Source organism: Lethenteron reissneri, chromosome 41 (assembly GCF_015708825.2).
Source record: "Lethenteron reissneri isolate LAM-NWPU_2019-01 chromosome 41, ASM1570882v1, whole genome shotgun sequence".
Lineage (NCBI taxonomy): Eukaryota > Metazoa > Chordata > Hyperoartia > Petromyzontiformes > Petromyzontidae > Lethenteron > Lethenteron reissneri.
This window is the reverse complement of record NC_083819.1, coordinates 7,975,012-7,993,294: the sequence shown is the minus strand read 5'-3', so window position 1 is coordinate 7,993,294 and position 18,283 is coordinate 7,975,012. Positions and strand designations below refer to the sequence as shown.

Here is an 18,283-nt window from a genome sequence, read left to right as displayed (position 1 = left end):
TCGTCCTTTCTCGTATCCTTGGCCTCAGCCTTTGCCTCCACCTACCCTGTACATTGCTTTCATTTACGTCGTTTCGATGCCAGTCACGTCCCTTCAGGGACGCATCTCCGACGTAAACCGGGCTATCACTGTATACACACACGTAGAGGAGATTTTCACCAAATGTATTGAAATATACATTCGTGTGGATGTTACCCGATGTAGTGGGCGGATTTTCAAACGCAAACCGAATGGCACATTAAAGAGAATAACCATTGTTTTTTATATAACAGGCACGCTTACAGTATGGTATGTAAATAATGACACTTTAATTTGATTCTTTATACAAGAAGGCCTCATTGAGACGCACTTTTTCACGAGGGTTCTGTGTTGGGGCTATTTACCTTTTGAAGGAGTGTTTGCATTTTTATTATTTATCAGAAAATGTCACCTGGATAACGCCGTGGGGTAGAACATCTCGTTTGTCAGTGTCCAGGGTAGCGTGTAGGCATAGTAACTGGAGGCAACCCACCACACAGACGGGGAGAAAACACCCAAATGTGCCTACAGACGGGTTGATGAACATAACTGCCTTGGCAAAATCTTCTGTCCACCTTGGAACCCAGGGGGTTTGAGAGTTCTACAAAACTGGGTGCAATCACGCCGTACTGTTATGGGGTTTATAATGTGAGTGCGGTGCGTGGTTTAATTACAGGGACCCCCTTAACTGGACGTAGGCATTCATCACACGTGATATTGGCATCTCAGTAAAACTAAAAAAAGCAAATGACTCACGGCTTAATGCTCACAGAGGGTGCAAAGCCCATGACGTCACTGGTGATGTACATGATCTGTAATAGTGATGATACACGCAGATGCCAAGGGTACTGCGGTGGTGAGATGTTAACTCCCTCGCCTGGTATACAGGGGGCCGTGGCTTCGATCCCGACGATGACTATCGCCTATATATATTTGGAGTTTGGATGAACTCCCCGTGGTCGCGCGGATTTTACTGGACATCTGTGAAAAAGAGCTTAATAGCTCATCGGATTCCTCCGGTATAAATACATCTTTTGATTCTGAAATGGTAACCTGCAGTCAAGAGCGCAGTGCTGTTGGCACATACAGTGCTGGTTACACGAGGAGTTGAATATGTTGTTGAATAGTTTCCGGCTCCGCTGGGTCTACAGGAGTTGGTGGCACGTGATTAGTAGCCACAGCCATATCGAGGGCTATGCAGTCGTGGATGTGGTGAGATATTTTCCGGGTCGCTGACCCTGCGAGACCCTGCTGACGTAAACCCAATTACAAACGTGATTGCGTATGGTTCTTACAGCATATTGCTATTCCAGTAAAATATCCAGTCCCAAAATAAATCTATCAAATACCGTACATTTGCACAATGACACAAAATAGACTACATTTCGACTATAGACTACATATGTTAACTACATTGTATACTGCACTGTAAATGAGAGTACATATAGGCTACATGTATGAATACTGAGCTGTAAACACGTGGATTCCCGAATGTACTATTCTTTCGTATGTTTAACTTCTTTCGCACCGTACATAGCCAACCGTAGTAATTGGAGGTGCGAGGGAAGGACAACAAACTAAACACAAAAAAACTATTCTAGGGAAATTCGTTTTTTTATCTAGATTTGAAAGTGCATAGCCCCAGTGGCTTCCTAATATCGGAAGAGCGTTCCAGACGGCCGCAGAAGCGCATCTGAAAACGCGAGATGCGGTGATCGTCTTTGTTCGATGGCCAACCAAAAAATCGAATGATCGGGGTTCGCACGATGATGTATTGCTCCTTGACGACATCAGCGAGGAATTGCGGTTGAACTGTGGCCATCACTTTGTGTGTAATGCGTGCGACCTTTTCGTAATGTATTCGCTACCGCGCGTATATTACTCCATACGTTTACTGCAGCACAGCAAAGTCAGCGTCAGCATATTTACTTAAACTGGAGGAATCCCACGAGCTCTAAAGTACTTCTTCACAGCCGTCCAATCGACTCTATTTAAACAGCCCGGTGCATTTTACATCAACGCAACATCCACCACGTCCACGGCTGCACGTGGGCCCCCTCGTGACGTCACCTTCCTCGTCGCCTTACACGATTGGCGGAGCCGGGGTTCTCTCCGCCCACGCAATGACGTCACAGCCTAGGGCCGGCGACTCCCCCCGCGAGCCCCGCCCCTTGGGGGGAGGGGGCCGAGTCCCCCCCCCCCTACAACCACCGTGACCCCCCCCCTGCCACCGCCGCCACCAATGCCCCGCCTCTCGCGCTCAATGGGCCCGCCCCTTCTTTGTTAAGCCCCGCCCCCTCCGTTGTCAAGCCCCGCCCCCTCTGTCGAGCCCCGCCCCTTGGGTCCCCCGCCCCCCGCGCGAGAGACTGAGGGGAGACAGCGGCGCGCAGAGACTTGAGGGGAGCTCGCAGCGTCACGCACCGCCTCGCAGCTTCTCGTCTTTCGCCGTAAGTTTCTCCCTCGTTTTCTCGCCGACGTTTCTCTCCAGACGCATGGCCTGCCCCTTCTCTTTGCCGCCGTTGCGCGAATCGTGTTGTTGTTTTGTATTTTTTTGTAATTTCCCCACACACTCGCTCCAAGCGCTATGGGGCGAGGATGCGGAGGCCACGGTGAAGGTTTATGGTTGTGGTTGATGATGGATGTCGTCGTCGGTGGTGGTGGTGGTGGTTGTTGTTGGTGGTGTTGTTGATGGTGGATATTGGTTGTTGGTGGTAGTGATTGTGCTGCTGATGGATGTGTTTGGAGGTTGTAGTGGCTCTGGTGGATGTGGTGCTGGCGATCATAACGGGCCCCGCTCAGCCGGGTGTTGAGTCGGTCATTCGGTCACGCGAATTGTGAAAGTCGTCGGGCAGTGGGTCAGGCGAGCTGCCTAGACGGCCAACGCGATTCGTAAGTAGGTGGGCGTCTTGCAACACCCAGCCAGACTGGGTGTCGGTCAGCATACCGGATAGATGGTCTGCCATTCAACAATATTGCTTATCAGTCACCCACCCACCCAGACATTCAGCCAGTAACATCATCTACCCAGTAGCTCACCCAGACAGTCATCGAGTTGGCCGACCAGTCAGACATCCAGCTTGGCACTGACTCGCACAACAGTGATTTTCACATACCCAGGCGGCTAGGTTCTACTCTTGAAACATTCAGCTTGACATGGACTCACCCAGTCAGTCATCCAACAAGTAACTTGATTATACAGTCACTCATCCAGCCAGTCAGGCCGATGGTCTACCAGACGGCTTCCGAGTGAATGCGTGAGTTGGCTTGTCGTTTGCTCAATTAAATAGCCAAAGCAGCCTCCTGGCCAGCCAGGCAGCCCGCCGGCCCAGCCATGCAGCCGGCTTGCTGATAAGGCTGCCGTGAATCTACAAGGGCCATGTGAGTTTAGTGGGTGGTGGAAAGAAAAAAAAACATTCAGATTTCCTCCACTCCCAACTGAGAGTTGTGGTTCTGCTCACCCGACTGCCATTTCTGTGCTTGTCTTCGCTTGTGTGGGAGTATTCGGGGTGATATAAATGGGAGATACATAGGGGCATTGGGGAACTGGAGATGTACAGTATATTAAATATGACCGTATATCACATCACATCACATGCCGCCGAGCAGTCCCTACGGTGTCTGACTGTCATGGGGTACAAATTGAAGTTAGATTTTCTAGTGTACCGTAGTTTATTTGGAAGACTCGAGTGGAAATTGTTGGGTGGGTTGCGGGAGAGGGGCGCTTGATCGGTTGGTGTTGTTAAAATGTGCAATGCAAGGAAGTGGTTTGTTTACGTGTTTGTTGTTTTTATCTTGCGGACAATCCAGAGATGATCCCTGATAATCCCCACAGCATAGACATCTTGAGCCGGGCCGTTTGAACTGCCTCATCAGCATGTGGGGCAACTGAAACATAATGTTTATGTTAAAAGCCCCAGCGAGTACACTGCTAATGTAGCTTGGAATTGCGAGGAAGATTTCGAATAACGCCTTGTCAATACTGTAACTGTCGGCTAAAATTATATGTGCCAATTCAGTAGTTTATATGTATATACCTAGTCTTGGGTTTCTCCATATTTGTTATTGAAAGAGATTCCTTCCTTTAAAATGTGCGATTGAATGGTGATTACTGGACAAAAAAGTAATTGTTATTCACAGTCGTCGTGCCCAGAAGATAAGCGTTTTGACATTGTGAAGCTTAATTTCTGCATTTTGTGAAGGATGTGTTGCGTGCGATAACAGGGTTTGGATATGATTCACATAGTGGAGCAATTTTTAGTTGGGAACGTAACAGGCATGGAGAGGTGCCAGGAGCTTGTGCAACATGTTAGTGGTTCAAACATGAAAGCTGGTCACACTTGAAATCAATCAACTGTACGTTGAATACTAAAGGCACTATCTCCTCTAGTTAACGTTTGTTTTACTAAACCAGGGAGTAGCAAAATAATGTTGGTCACTTGACAATAAAAAAGTACGTTTAATTCTGAGAACTGGAATTTGGCCAGTTAAGTTCAAAACTAGATGTATTCATATGGTTTCTTGTGCAGTAATCGGTGATCAGGCTGAGACCTTCAACTTGCTATACTTGAGAACTCGATTTAATCACAGGCGGATGTCTCAATTTGATCCCATATTCTCAGCAGTGCCATTTCAGCTCTCCGAACTCTGAGTCACCCACCTCCTCAAGTTAATTATTAAATAAATTGCCAAGACAACTTTTACAAACTTGAATAGTGCACTTGTTTGGAAGTGATATATTTGACTCATTTTTCAATGAGGAAGTTGATCGTACGACCATTTTTCTACAGTGGTTTTGGTTTGACAAGACCATTTTCTGGCTCGGAATCTAGTAAATGTTTTGCATAGACATGGATTTTATATTTTTAACTTGACCATGCATGAGGAAGGGCCTTGTTTCTCAAAAATGCAGAGACCAATATGCAAGTCAGTCCACAAACAGTGATAGGCCTGCTCCATAAAGCCAGCATTTGTGCCGATTTGCAGAATGCAAGATACTTAGACATGTATTCACAGGGTTTTTTTCAGGAAAACGATGATAGACGGGGGTTTGTTCTAAATATGTTTGGCCTTTTGTTTATTTTCTTTCGTGATTTTTCTGAGTGTTTGTTTATGCTGTACCACCCAATAACATTGGTAATTTCCCAGGCAGCCCTGCCCACCGAAGGTCATGTGGCTTAGCACATGTTTTAAAAAGTTCTGTGAAATCCCGGTGCCTGATGTATGATTTATCTCACGTATGAGTCTCCCTTCCACATTACACACCATTTTAATCCTGGTAAAGGCTTGTGTCAAGGTTTATTTGACGTATGTAGTCAAGGGCTGCTGATGTCTATTGTCAGAATATCAACTGTGATGTCCAACTAGGAATTTATTGGTGCTGATATGAGGCGATCAGATATCTCCCTGCCTATACTCATAGCTTCCATGTACTTTTTTGAGAACAACGTTTTATTTTCCTGGGCTCACCTCTGCCATCGATGTATTTTAACATTGCGGTTACATAATTATTGTGACAATCATGTAAATTTTCCATTAATTTCACTGTGTTAAATAACTAAGCTCTCAATGCAAGCAGAACGTTATTTTAAAATATTTAAAATGTCTCTGTGTTTTTGTCTTTCAGAAACAATTGCTCATCTGGAAAAAATTTAAAGGACCTCATTGTTGGCGAACATTTTTTAAAAGTTTTTTTTGTTACTGCTAGTCACATGGAAAATATTGTTCGCAAGTGCAAGAAAGAGCCAAAATTATTATAATGACATATTATATGGAAACATAATTGCTTTTGTTCTCATGTAATAGTAGTGTGATGTTACACGCAGCACAGCGATGTCAAAAAACAAGGAAACACGAACCTACAATATAAGTGTTGTTGGACTTTCAGGAACTGAGAAGGAGAAGGGAAGCTGTGGAGTAGGAAAGTCATGCCTCAGCAACAGATTTTTAAGGCCAAAAGCAGATGACTATCACACTGAACACACTTCGATATTGAGCCAAATTGATTTCAGTGGTCGGGTTGTAAATAATGATCACTACCTTTACTGGGGCAGGACAACGCGGACGACTGACGAGGGACAAGAGTACATTTTCAATGTTGTCGAACAAACTGAATTTATTGACGATGCCACTTTCCAGTCACACAGGAGCTCCAACCCCCAGCATTACATCAAACGTGCGGCAGCCACCAAGCTCACCTCAGCCGAAAAGCTCATGTACATTTGCACTGACCAACTTGGAATTGAGCAAGATTTTGACCAGCATCCAATGCCCGATGGTAAGCTGCACATTGATGGCTTTTTGGTGTGCTTCGATGTCAGCGTTTCCACACAGAGAATACTGGAAGATCAGTTGAGGTTTCTGGAGAAGCTAGTATCGCAACTTGTGAAATCAAAAAAACCCATTTTGTTGGTTGCCACAAAGTGTGACAGGTTGGATGAGCAGTACATTAAGGAACTTCAAGCTTTTGCTTCTGGAAAAAAAGTTAACCTGCCAGTAGTTGAGACATCAGCAAATGACAATGTCAATGTGTCGGCAGCATTTCTGACCCTTGCACAAATGATTGACAAGCTGAAAGGAAAGCCAAAGTTGGTGCAATTTGTGGAGGCTGCCAAGCAAGTCAAGGAACACCACCAACGTGCCATTAAGAATTATAATTCTCGGTTGACAAAAATTGTCAGAGACTACCACATAACCTGGCAAGTGACCAGCAAGCAACTGGATGACTACCCGGAGTATGTCCAGCTTGTGGACTTGCTGGGTGCTAACAGAGCTGAAAGTTACTTTCGAGAACACATTAAACGTTTAAAGGCTGCACATATTGAAGGAAAGATAGCACAATATATCAGCTCTCTGCCAAACGCTTTTGACTCATTGATCCCTGACATCACGGACATTGAATTCCTTAGCTGGGATGAGGCTTTGTTGCTCTTGCAGAAGAAACCAGAGTTTGGATTGTGGTTTGTCGAGCTGTCGGATGGGGTTTGGACCGAAAGCAGTCATATCAACGCTGTCACCGACAGGCGTATCCCTGTTGAATTTTTGCGAGAGTTTGGCCCTTCACATTTCCAAGCCCATGTGCAGAAATTGCAGGTGTTGAGGAAGAAGGAGGAAATGAAGGGAGTTTTTTGTAACATGTTGGAGAATTCAAGCGAGGTGTTGCCAGGAAGGCCATGGGAAGATGCACAGGCATTTTTCATAGACAAGGAGTGCTCGCAGATGCTGTGCGAGCAAGAGCGCATTTCAATCTACCAAGAGTGTCAAGGCAAAATAATAGATAAAATAAAAGACGAATACCAGGAGCTGCTTCTCGAGCACTCGGAAACGTTTGCTGACGTGGACAGAAATGAAGCGTTTAACCATGACAAGATTGCAGAGATTTATCAGGACTTGGAACATGACAGTCGCTACAAAGCACTCAAGTGGGTGTCTGCTGAGAGAGATGCACTGATCCTGAAACACATATTCTTTGTTCATCACCCAACCAGGGAGTCTTGCTTTAGCAAAGACAAGTGCACTGACCTGCAAATTCCACTGCTTCTCTCAAATACTATTCCCAAATTGATAAGCAAAAGTTCGGAATCTTTAATCAATTTTAACAATGCGGATACATTTAATGTTATAATATTCGGTAGAGATGGCCTCGCAAGCAAACTTGGCAGCGAAATCAAACAGCAATCGACCGGAAATGAGTTCACGGTGAATGGGAAGGTTTATGAGTTGGAACTGAAAGCAATGGATGGAGATGTGACAGGCTTTGCAAACATCATGCAGAGTAACGTTTTTCAGCCCAGCGGATGTCTGTGTGTTTTCAACTCGTTGGAATCATTAAATTACATCATGGACAGCCTAGGGAGAGTGAATTCTTGTGCATCTTTCATAAAGAAGGATGGCCTCTCGAGCTGCATTCCTGTTACTTTGATGCTGGCAAATCAGAAGGACGTTACAAACAGAAAGCTGCCTTTGCTACGACAGCAAGCCCAGCAAGCGGCCAACAAGCTACAAGTCTCTTTTATTGATTGCCCTTCCGAGATGTCATCTCCAAAACAATTCCATGAAACACAGATCAAACATGCCCTGAGTCAGATCATAAATGCTTGCCAGAACACGACTCTTCTGCCCGACCCATTCAGCAGCCCAGAGTCTGGTGTGCCCGATGTGAACATCACCATGTGTCTAATGTGTGGAGACCCTTTCAACATTGACACGGTCCTAATGCCCTTTCTGGAATTCTGCAGCAGTGGGCATTCTACTGACAATGACTGCATAAATTTAGAAATGTCTGTGGGAATGCAGAATAAAAAGATGAAGGTTTCCGTCATCTCTTACCACGCAGCAATGCTGAAGAGGGAAGAGCTCATCCATGGCTACATTTTGGTGTATTCTGCCAAAAGAAAAGCTTCCTTTGCAATGCTTCGTGCATTCCTCTCCGATGTAACAGATGTCATTCCAGTTCTGTTGGTGGCCTATCACTGACAGCTCTGCAGAGTTTTTTGAAAATGCTCTGGCAAAAGAACTTTTCACTGAGGGCAACCATATTGCGAATGAGATCGGAGCTAAGTTCATTACTGCATCTGCACAGCCGCATTTTCACCGACAGAAGGAATATCTGAAGACATTTTTCACCGAAGTTTTGGAGAAGAAGACTGTGGTTGAAGATGACTACAAGAGTGACCGTACTTTGGAATCGAGCAATGAAACGCTGCACCAGGCATCATTGCCGTCATTGACGTCGCCATCCGAGAGTGACGACGATGAGTGCCAGCCTCCGTACAGCCCAACGAGCGATGAAGCTCAGCTTATTCCAAGCACCACACCCCGTGTAAAATCCATGGATGTGGAGGGGAATATGAATCCACTCACGTGCACCAACATTACGAGCCAAGACATTGAGAGGACACGCAAGTCACTCCCTCCTCCGAAACCTAAACCCATTATGGAGAGGCCGCAGGTAAATAAATTGGACCCCAAACTTCTCGAGAAGATAAATGACAGCATCAGCAAGGGACCCGTGAAACTTCAGGGTCCTCTGAAAGCTCCTGTGACATTACCGGAAGATTCGGAGTCAACTGAGCTTCCGCCATTGCAAGATGGCAAGATATGGTCGATGACAAAGCTGTTCAATCGTGCCAAACTGGTGGGGCCAAATGGAGACAGTGACGACGACAGCCCATTTGAGCAGAGGCTGAGAGTACGACAGCAGGTGAAGAGAAACCACTCGTACCGATTCAAGTCCAGGACTCTGCTGAGAAAGCAGGTGTACCCCACAGACGTAATCCGGCGGCACGCCATGCTCTCTGATGCCAGCGACGAGGAGCAGGGCGGCAGTCTAGCCGGCGAGGTTAGAAGGGGCCGCAAGAAGAAGGGCAGTGACTCTGACCCACTTCTGTCGCCCTCGGAGTGCGACCATCTGGGCTTTGACAACCCCGCTGCGGAGTTCGATGCTGAAACATCCGGCAATAGTGGAACAAAAAAAAAGAAAGGTGCAAAGAACAAAAGGAAAGACAAGGCCAAAGTAAGTGATGTGATTTTTTTTCCCTTGTGAGATTTTCTTATCCCACCACATGCCATACGTTTTAGGGCTCATACCCATGAAATTGTATTTATTTGCGAAAAAATATTGCCTTGTCTAATTACAGCAAACGCGAGGCAGTATTGTGGTGAGGAGTTTCACAAATTGGACAATTTAAAAATGATAATGATTAAATTCATGTTGGGTGTCATTTCGTAGGCAATCATCTATATATATTTTTGTAAATGTGGTTTAATAATTAATTGATTAAATGATTTGCCGATTCAATGAAAATGAATGCACCATCACCATTTCAGAATGGATGAAAACGTTTGTGAAAATTATTGCTATCCAGTTTTTTGTTATACTATGCCCGATTTTAAAACAATATCACTTAATGATTATACGAATGATTACCCACATCTTTAAATGTCTGAAACTTAAGTCCTAAACCGTGTAATTGCCCTGGTGGTGATGTTCGCATGGGTGTCAGATGTACGACAGTTTTATTTAATCGCAGCAATGCCGTGTATTAGCACGAGGAACGACTCGTGCAAGCTTGCAGTGCATTGCACTGGGGGATATTTTAAAGTAATTCCAGGAAGTACGTGAAATGTTATTTATATATATTTTTTATTTGACATTTTTTTCAATTAAGCTGTTCAGTTAGGTGCTTAATACGCTATCTTCCATATGTATGACACAGTCTCATCATTCGTGATGTTGCATATGTTATTTTTAAAGACAGACTGTTATGGAGTTCTGCAGTTCCGTGAAGTGTTGATTTTTATGCTGCACAGTATGTCTTAGTTATCTTCATTATGATGTGTAGTGGCCCTTGCTCCTTGGGACACTGTTCTTGCTTAGCCCTCTGCCAGACTGCTTGTGCATCCTTTAATCATCCTCCAGTTGACAGTGATTACCACTAGATGGCCATTTTTAACCATGTACAATAAATACATTTTTTCCAAATGCTGCGTTTGAAATGCAAATGGCGTACAGTACATTTTATGGATGAAATAATTTGCTTCACGTTGACGGTTGCATCTCCAGTGTAGATTTACAGTACCTAGTCTTTTTTTAATTAGTTTGCTTTCTTTTGTTTGAAGACTCCAAAGCCACCCAAGGCAAAGACGAAGAGTGTCCCAAAGGTTAGCTACTTTGGGCTACCACTAAAGGATCTTCCCCTGTCCCCAACCAAAGCAGTGCCCGTCTTCATCGACAAGTGTGTGGACTTCATAGAAATGAATGGTAAGTACGATGCAAAGATATTTTCCACTTGGAATTTTCCCTTACAGGTCTATAGGCTGATAAAAAACAAGATTATTCTTTCAGTACGTAACATGTTACAAGTATACGCACCGTAACAACTTTCACTTGAAGTGTAATTCTAAATTTGGAGTCGTATCGGAGGAAACACCTTTTTCCTTATCGGCAGAGAACATGTCTTTGTGGCGAATGTCAGTGGATACTGTAGGAAACCAAATTTCCCACAGTTAATTACAAACGAGAAGTAAGTTTTTTTAGTGGACAAATTTTTTTTAAAGGTTGAAGCTGTTATACAGTGAGGCTATCTGCATTCATTACAAGTTAACCTTCATAGCGTTGTATGTTTCCTTTTTCCCTGCGTAAAACTGAATGATGTTCATAAGGCCTGTGTAGTTAATCCTTTTGTTTAAACATTTTACAATTCACAAGATAAAAGCATTCATATTTTACACTCATGATACAAGGTTACCACACGCAATGTTCATTGGCAAAAGATAAACACCATTTTATAATCAGATGAGCAGCACTGGGCTTTGTCACATATTCAATGGTGAAATGACTCATTGTCATGCTAGAAAATTTGTTTTTCACAAAATATAATTCGACGGCATATTTTTACACGGTCTTCCCAATTGAATGGAAAAGTTCGACCTTCCCACCTGCGCAAGGCCAGTGATTCCTTTGAGTTTCAGCAAATGGCGCTGACGCATTAGAGTTGAAGGTCTGCCTGGAGTGTGTTTTAAAGGCCCGCTTTCACTGAATGTGTACGTTTGGAGCGTGGCCCTGCACAAGGTCAGTGCGGGGAAGGAATTGCAGTAATTGCACGTTGAGTCATAATCCAGAGGGAGAACACTTAGACGACCTCATTTATTAAAAATGGATTTCACACAGAGCCCAAAGTGTAACTGCAGTTCCTATATTTAAAGCCTCGCCTACGTGTGTTACCAATAACTTGCATTTTTAGAACGTTCGTGGTGGTCTAAATGTATGGGAAAATACATCAATGTAACTGCTGTCATAGCAACAAAGATGTTTTTTTCATATCCATTTGATGTTCGAATATGTATGCCCCGCTGTTACATTGTGCCCGGGAAGATTAAATATACCCTTTTCAGGGTTTATTACTTTTCAGGCTGTTTCTGTGCCAGCAGGTGAAGAGAGCTTTGTTGATAAAATAAGAGATGAGCTCATAAGGGCTCCCTGCCAATCTATACTATTCACTGTGCTCATTAAAAACACTATGGTTTAACCCATTTGCGGGGGAGAAATAAGTGGAGGGACATTGACAATCCATGTTTTACTGTCATAAGGGTAGGAATAATACCCGAGGTATACTGCTTGTCACACTTGCATGCGCTTTCCATGGAAAGTAGTGCAGTATTATTGCAATGGAAAAAGAACCAGACATGTGCTACATTTAACATGTATTTTTTTTACCAGCAGTTCTCCAGTTTTATTGACGTTGCTTTAGGTATGGTCTTGCATAACACAAAAGGGCTTTTGTTTAGTCTTGTAGACTGTTACAGATGCTGTATTGTGGTAAGTGAGCACCTATTTTTGCCAGCTTATACAGTTTGGGAGAGTCGTGGCTTCGTGGTGAATGCACTTTGCCATGAGCCAGAGTTTGAGTCACAGCCATAGCATACATCAGTGGCGAGTGATATTTCAACCGATCCTAGGCCCTGTGTTCACCAACCCGTATTGACCAGCGTGGTGAAATAAGGAAAAAAAAATCCACAACCGACACCATGGAGTGGCTTTCATCAAGCAGTGGATTGAAGAAAATGGACACATTTTTTATTCAGTATATGATTGATAAGGTTATACAGCCGATATGTTTGAGAAGTCAGTGTTTCTTTTAGCTGTGACTGGATACTAGGTGTTCTGTAAGCATGTCTGTCAGCAGAGCTTCCAATGCGTTTGCAAATATTCAGTGCTGGCATCTAGTTAAACACGTGTGAGGAATGAATAGTTGAAAAAGTAATGGCTTTTAACATGAAGTTGTACAATATTTGCCTTGGCATCTACGATGCCGGGCTTGCTTTAAATGGTGTGCTCGGTTGCACATGTTGGGCTACCTGCCACTTTAAGGGGAAGGGCTCGACTAATCATTGGCAATTTTTTTTACAAAATAGTGAATTTTTAATGAGAGTGCCATGGTGGCAGAGGCATTCATAGTGGAAGCAGGGCTCTGACAGAGGAGTGTGCTTGAGTAAGTATGGGTGTGACAATGCACTAATTCAAAGATCAATATCGGTTTTTAAGGTTCTTAATGCTCATATTGCTGAGAATATGTTGGAATAGGGGTGTTTTGATATATGCAAATGATATGCTCATGTCACATTTTGACAATAGTTCAAATACAACTGTACAAACAAGACAGGGAACAATAACGAGCAATAACAAGATGGGAAAACAAGATAAAAAAAAAGAATAGATTTTTGAATCGAATTGGGGCCCCAAATCATGACAATTGATTGGTTTGCTGGCTGGTTGGACATCAAGCCATATGCCCATGCGTTTTGGTAGCCCTTGCAAGTTCGAGACCTAGGTTCATCCTTTGTCATTAGGGATTTTAAATTTTACAAAAAATACGACTAATGAGCTGTTGTCTTGAGTCAAGAGTTAATGTTGTCATCTTAGCTTCATCGTAGGGATATAAAACCCCCAATTACTGTTTTAATTACACAATGTTAAAAATATTTTCTGTTCTGTTTTTCCACTCATTTGTCATGTAGGCAACCACCAATTAATTAATGATAATGTCTGTGAACATTATTGTTTGTGCACCAAGGTAATCTCTAAAAGGAATCAATTACCCTGTGACTCTGAAACGGTGACCTTTCTCTGGAAAGCTCGGAAAGCCCTCTGGGTCCCCTCCCGGGGAAGCAATGTGTTCGAGTCGCGATAACCCAGTGTCTGTGTGCAGCAGCGCTGAAGACAAGCATGCAACATAACAGCAAGCATTGCATAAACCTTGTGCATTCAGCCCTGATGCCACCTTGGCTTGGCTATACCTTACTTACAACATACTGTAGCGTCGCAGTGCCAGCTGCAACCCGTGTACATTGGTGACACTGTATTTGCATGGCAGCGTGTAGGTGATGAACAGTGGAGCCCGTCATCAGGTAAAATTTACTATTTAGGCTCACAATCTATGCATTGAATTGGGTGTGTAATAATTGACAATGTTAAACGTGTGGAAAATTATATGCAAACTAAATTATGTTTTTACATTTTGGTTAATGGACCCTGCAAGACTACAAGCGAGACAGAAACAATGGGAAGGTAAAAACAAGCGAATCTTGAATTGATTCACAACCCTAAATCATAACTATTCATTGGAGGTTAATCGTGACCCCACTATCAATGTGACAGCCTCTCCTTGACTTTGCAGAGCACTGCAGGTGGTGAAACAGTGATATTAATGCAGATTCTCAGTGTGGGGTGGTCAGAGTAATCTATGCTTTGTATTTTAACGACTGTTCTGACCCACCATGTGCCAATTTTTTTCTGCCGTCAATGCAGCACTTTCGGTTAGTCATGGACTTTTTATTTTAGTGACACGAACGCCGCAGTGACGGTGGCACCGTGCAATGCATCCAGCCCTGACTGCTGCGTTGCGTTGGTTTTATTGTCTTGCTCCCGTGACCAGCTAACATGTACATTCCCAAACAGAAGTCCTCTAACGCCACCATGGCCCATGTTTACCCATTCACAGGTTTCCCGTTTGCTCATTTTCCTCTGCTGCCCCCACAATCTGGAACAGCTTTCCCCCAGCAGCAGCCCATGCTTTTGACTCCCTACCCCTGTTTCAGTCGAGGGTCAGGGTCTTCCTTTTTTGCTCTGCATATGACTGACTGCCTCTCAAAAAAATAATTATATTAACTGCCTCCCTAAAAAAACGCCCATATATGCACTGTTTCTGTACAGTGGCTTGTGATGTGGATGCATTTAGATTACAATTGTATTGTACAGTGATTGTGTCCTTGATATAACGTGGATGGATATACTGTGACCGACACATCGGTGTTTGTAGGCATGATCCAGTAAAACTATTTTTTTACAATCACTCTTCAATAGTTCAAATATTGAACAGCATGCAAACAAAATAACTGACTTAGCTTATTCAACACTGCGCCAGGCACTCCCAGTTCACTGCTATAATGTGCAGCAAATACTACAGCGTTGGATAGTGTTCCAGCTTTGTTTTGGTTGCGGTGGTGTTCATCCAGCTTTCTTTTCATGGTGCTTTTCATATTTTGTTATATACCAAGGAATCGACTCCTCTATCATACAATTTTTTTTTCCCAGGAAACAGTGTGTTACATGAATATGATGATGAGCAAATATGTAAATGCACTCAATGAATATTAATCATAATTAGTCTTATGGCAATTTGCCTGCCTTGTGATTTGATGCAGAAAATTCGTTTTTTTGTTCCCATTGTGGTTAATTTTATGGTTGCAGAGGTCATGTGGACCCATTACATGTGAATCTAAAATAATCAATTCTCATACCCGCAATTCGATGCGTGTATATTGAACTTAAGAATCAATTTTAATTGATGAGTCAATGCGTCGTTACACACCAATCATATTACATGGTTCACAGGCTGATTAATAACCTGGCGTTCATGCGAGTGGTGACATTCGGTTAATGTGGGGGACCCAGACAGGAGGCAAGGATTTTAACGCCATTGCAAGAGGACAACGCGTTTACCCCTGTAGGGAGACATTAGCCACCTGCTCGCTCCACATTGCACCACGGCTCAGTCAGACCAACTGCCACAGAGAGGCCTCCCTCTTCGTGCGTTTTACGCCGTCGTATTGATTTTAGGATTTAGTTGCGTTTACATTAAATGATATTGATGGCGCTGACGGTGATGAAAATCTGATTTTTATCCCGTGGGAATGATTTAAAATGTACGCATGGTAATAAGTCTTAGACTTGTGTTTTTGTCTTTCTTGCGCTTTGTCTTTTTTTTTTGCAACGCAACACTGGGATTACGATGTAGACATGTTCTTTTAGCTTGCCTAAACATAGGCAGTATTGTTTTTTGAGTTTATTGTAACAGATATTGTAATTGCCAAGGTCTGTTGTGCTTTGCATTCCGTGGGTCCTGTTTCAACATATGGAGTTGTGCTCGAGAGCAAAGTAAATAAATATAGAAAGAGAACCTTACATGAGGCAAATGAGGGGATGATGTGTGCCGCGATGATGCAGCACAGATGACCGGTCAATTCTCTTCGCTTGCTGGGTTGAGATTGAGGTCGTGCTTTCCTGTACGTAGGTATTTTGCGTGATGGGACTAATCAGTGGGAATAACAACAGGATGAACACATTTGAACAACATATTTTGGCTCACTGGACTGTCCACTTGTAAACACATCTATGTGTGGTACATCATGAGTACTTCCTTGTCCAGACAATCTTTTGTGTTTTTTCTTCTTCTGACATATGTATTTTGTATAGTAGGCTTCACATAAGTGTAATTTTATTTTCGTACAGTTAACATTCGGCGGGCTGTATTATTTGAAAATAATTATCCTGTCAGGGCTTGTATTTCCGCCTGTTTTGTAATGATTTATGACAAGACCCAGGAATATGTAAATAATGCAGCTTCGTAAGTGGTGGAAGACGGCATTTAGGCGTTTCACGGTGAGCTGAAAAATTCCACAAGGGCCTCCTTCACACGGGAAGGCGGGTTGCCATCTGGTCCCACAGCATTTTTCAAATGAATTACACTACTTCAAAGTATTGGTGGTGTCAGTATGCATGGCTCTCGTATAGATTTTAAAAATGTAGAACAAGTTACTGAGGTACAGTATATGAAATCAGTAATGCCTGTAATTTCTGTGGTTGTATAACCCATTACTGAGTCTTGATTTTGGAGAGCTTGGAAGACTGCATACATTTAATTTGCCTTCTCATAGTTTAAAAAGGCTTGGAATAATAGTATTTGAGTATTGCTATTTATTCGTGTTTTCCATATTATGATTGATTTTATGTGGTCGATGGTAAAGAATCTAATCCTAAACCCAGCTTTCTTGTGTGGTTGGGTGGCCTCTAAACAGGGTTGACTGAGCCAATGGGTAACTGGCTATTTGCATGGTTAGCTTGTCCTGAAATTGGGTCATCACATACTTGGGCCAACTTGAATATCAGCATCATTTAGGTGGTGAATAATTTAATTTGTTTTGAATTTGTCATGGCCCATTTCCAGTAGCAGATTAAAGAGCAAAATTCTGCATGTCCAGTGGCCCAGTCTATACTTCATCATGCTGGTCAGTGCAGTTTGGTAAAGGGAACACACAATTGGTCTCGCCCTCTCGCTAGGTATCTGACTGGTATGGGTCCCCCATCCACTATGGCTCCTTAGGTCTTGAGGGCTCTCAAGATTCTTCATCACATCAATGCACTGCCGTGACGTGTGTACTTGCTAAGTGGATTGTGACATCGCAGGATCATGCAAAATGGCAACAATTTGGGGAGACCTTCATCCAGCAGCAGATTGACTATTGTTGATGATTATGTGATGAATGTAGTGGCCACTATTAGCTGAAGAGGTCACGTTAACCCATGGCATACAACATACGCATATTTAACAATGCTGATTTTAAATGTGCGATTCTATGAAAGTATCATGAGTTTAATAATAAATAATAATTGCTATCTAGATTTGAATTATACATTGTTACACTGCCATGATAACAATTATATACTAGTAATGACATAACCACACTTTTCCTTATATTATTTTTTTATCATTGCACTCCATAAAATGTGGTGTCCATTGTGTTCTTGTGCTATCTTGCTTTGCTAAGGGCATCAGAGTCTATTGAAAGCAGATCAGGATCAAAATAATGAGATAAAGAGAGATGGAGTTATTTTAGAGTTTTTGAAAATGAAAAGCATCATGCAGAATTGCCTGAGGAAGAATGTTTTCAGTCAGTGCATATTACCCTTTGTGACATGGATCAGAAACATGGACACTAACAAAGAACATTAAACAAAAGCTCACAAGTACAGAAAGAAGCATGGGGAGATGCATGCTTGGAACTATACTGAAAGGCCGAAAGAGAAACGTATGGTTCAGGGAACAAACACAACTTATGGACATACTGACTGTTAAGGAAACGAAGTATGCTTGGGCAGGGCATGTCGCTAGAAGGGATGGTAGCTTGTGTATTTGTCTGGGTGACGGAATGGCAGCCGAAAGAGGAAACATACCCGAGAGGATGATCACCACAGAGAAATAAGAATGAGATTAGCTCATGTGCAGGAATGAGATGGATTGTGGGATTATGTGACCATGTAGGATGGCAACTTTTGGGCAAGGCCTTCATCCAGTGGTGGATTGATAATGTTTGAGAATGATGATGTCTATAAATTAACATAAGCATATGCAAATGCTGAACTGGGATATTAGTTTAACTCAATATGTACTATGGGAAATAATGTAACAATAGTCTTAGCATTTAGCAG

The 18,283-nt window shown here is 43.0% G+C and overlaps 1 protein-coding gene across 1 annotated transcript in view; it reads left to right on the top strand.

The window, feature by feature from the left end:
- The first annotated feature begins 2,376 nt into the window (after nt 1-2,376).
- The window catches only part of LOC133352574 (rho GTPase-activating protein 5-like), a 35,829-nt gene continuing 19,922 nt past the window's right edge, over nt 2,377-18,283 (top strand). Inside the window, 4 exon segments of the mRNA XM_061568304.1 lie at nt 2,377-2,465; nt 5,642-8,481; nt 8,483-9,529; nt 10,636-10,777. Coding sequence (XP_061424288.1) covers nt 5,848-8,481; nt 8,483-9,529; nt 10,636-10,777 — 3,823 coding nt within the window. The 5' untranslated portion in view covers nt 2,377-2,465; nt 5,642-5,847.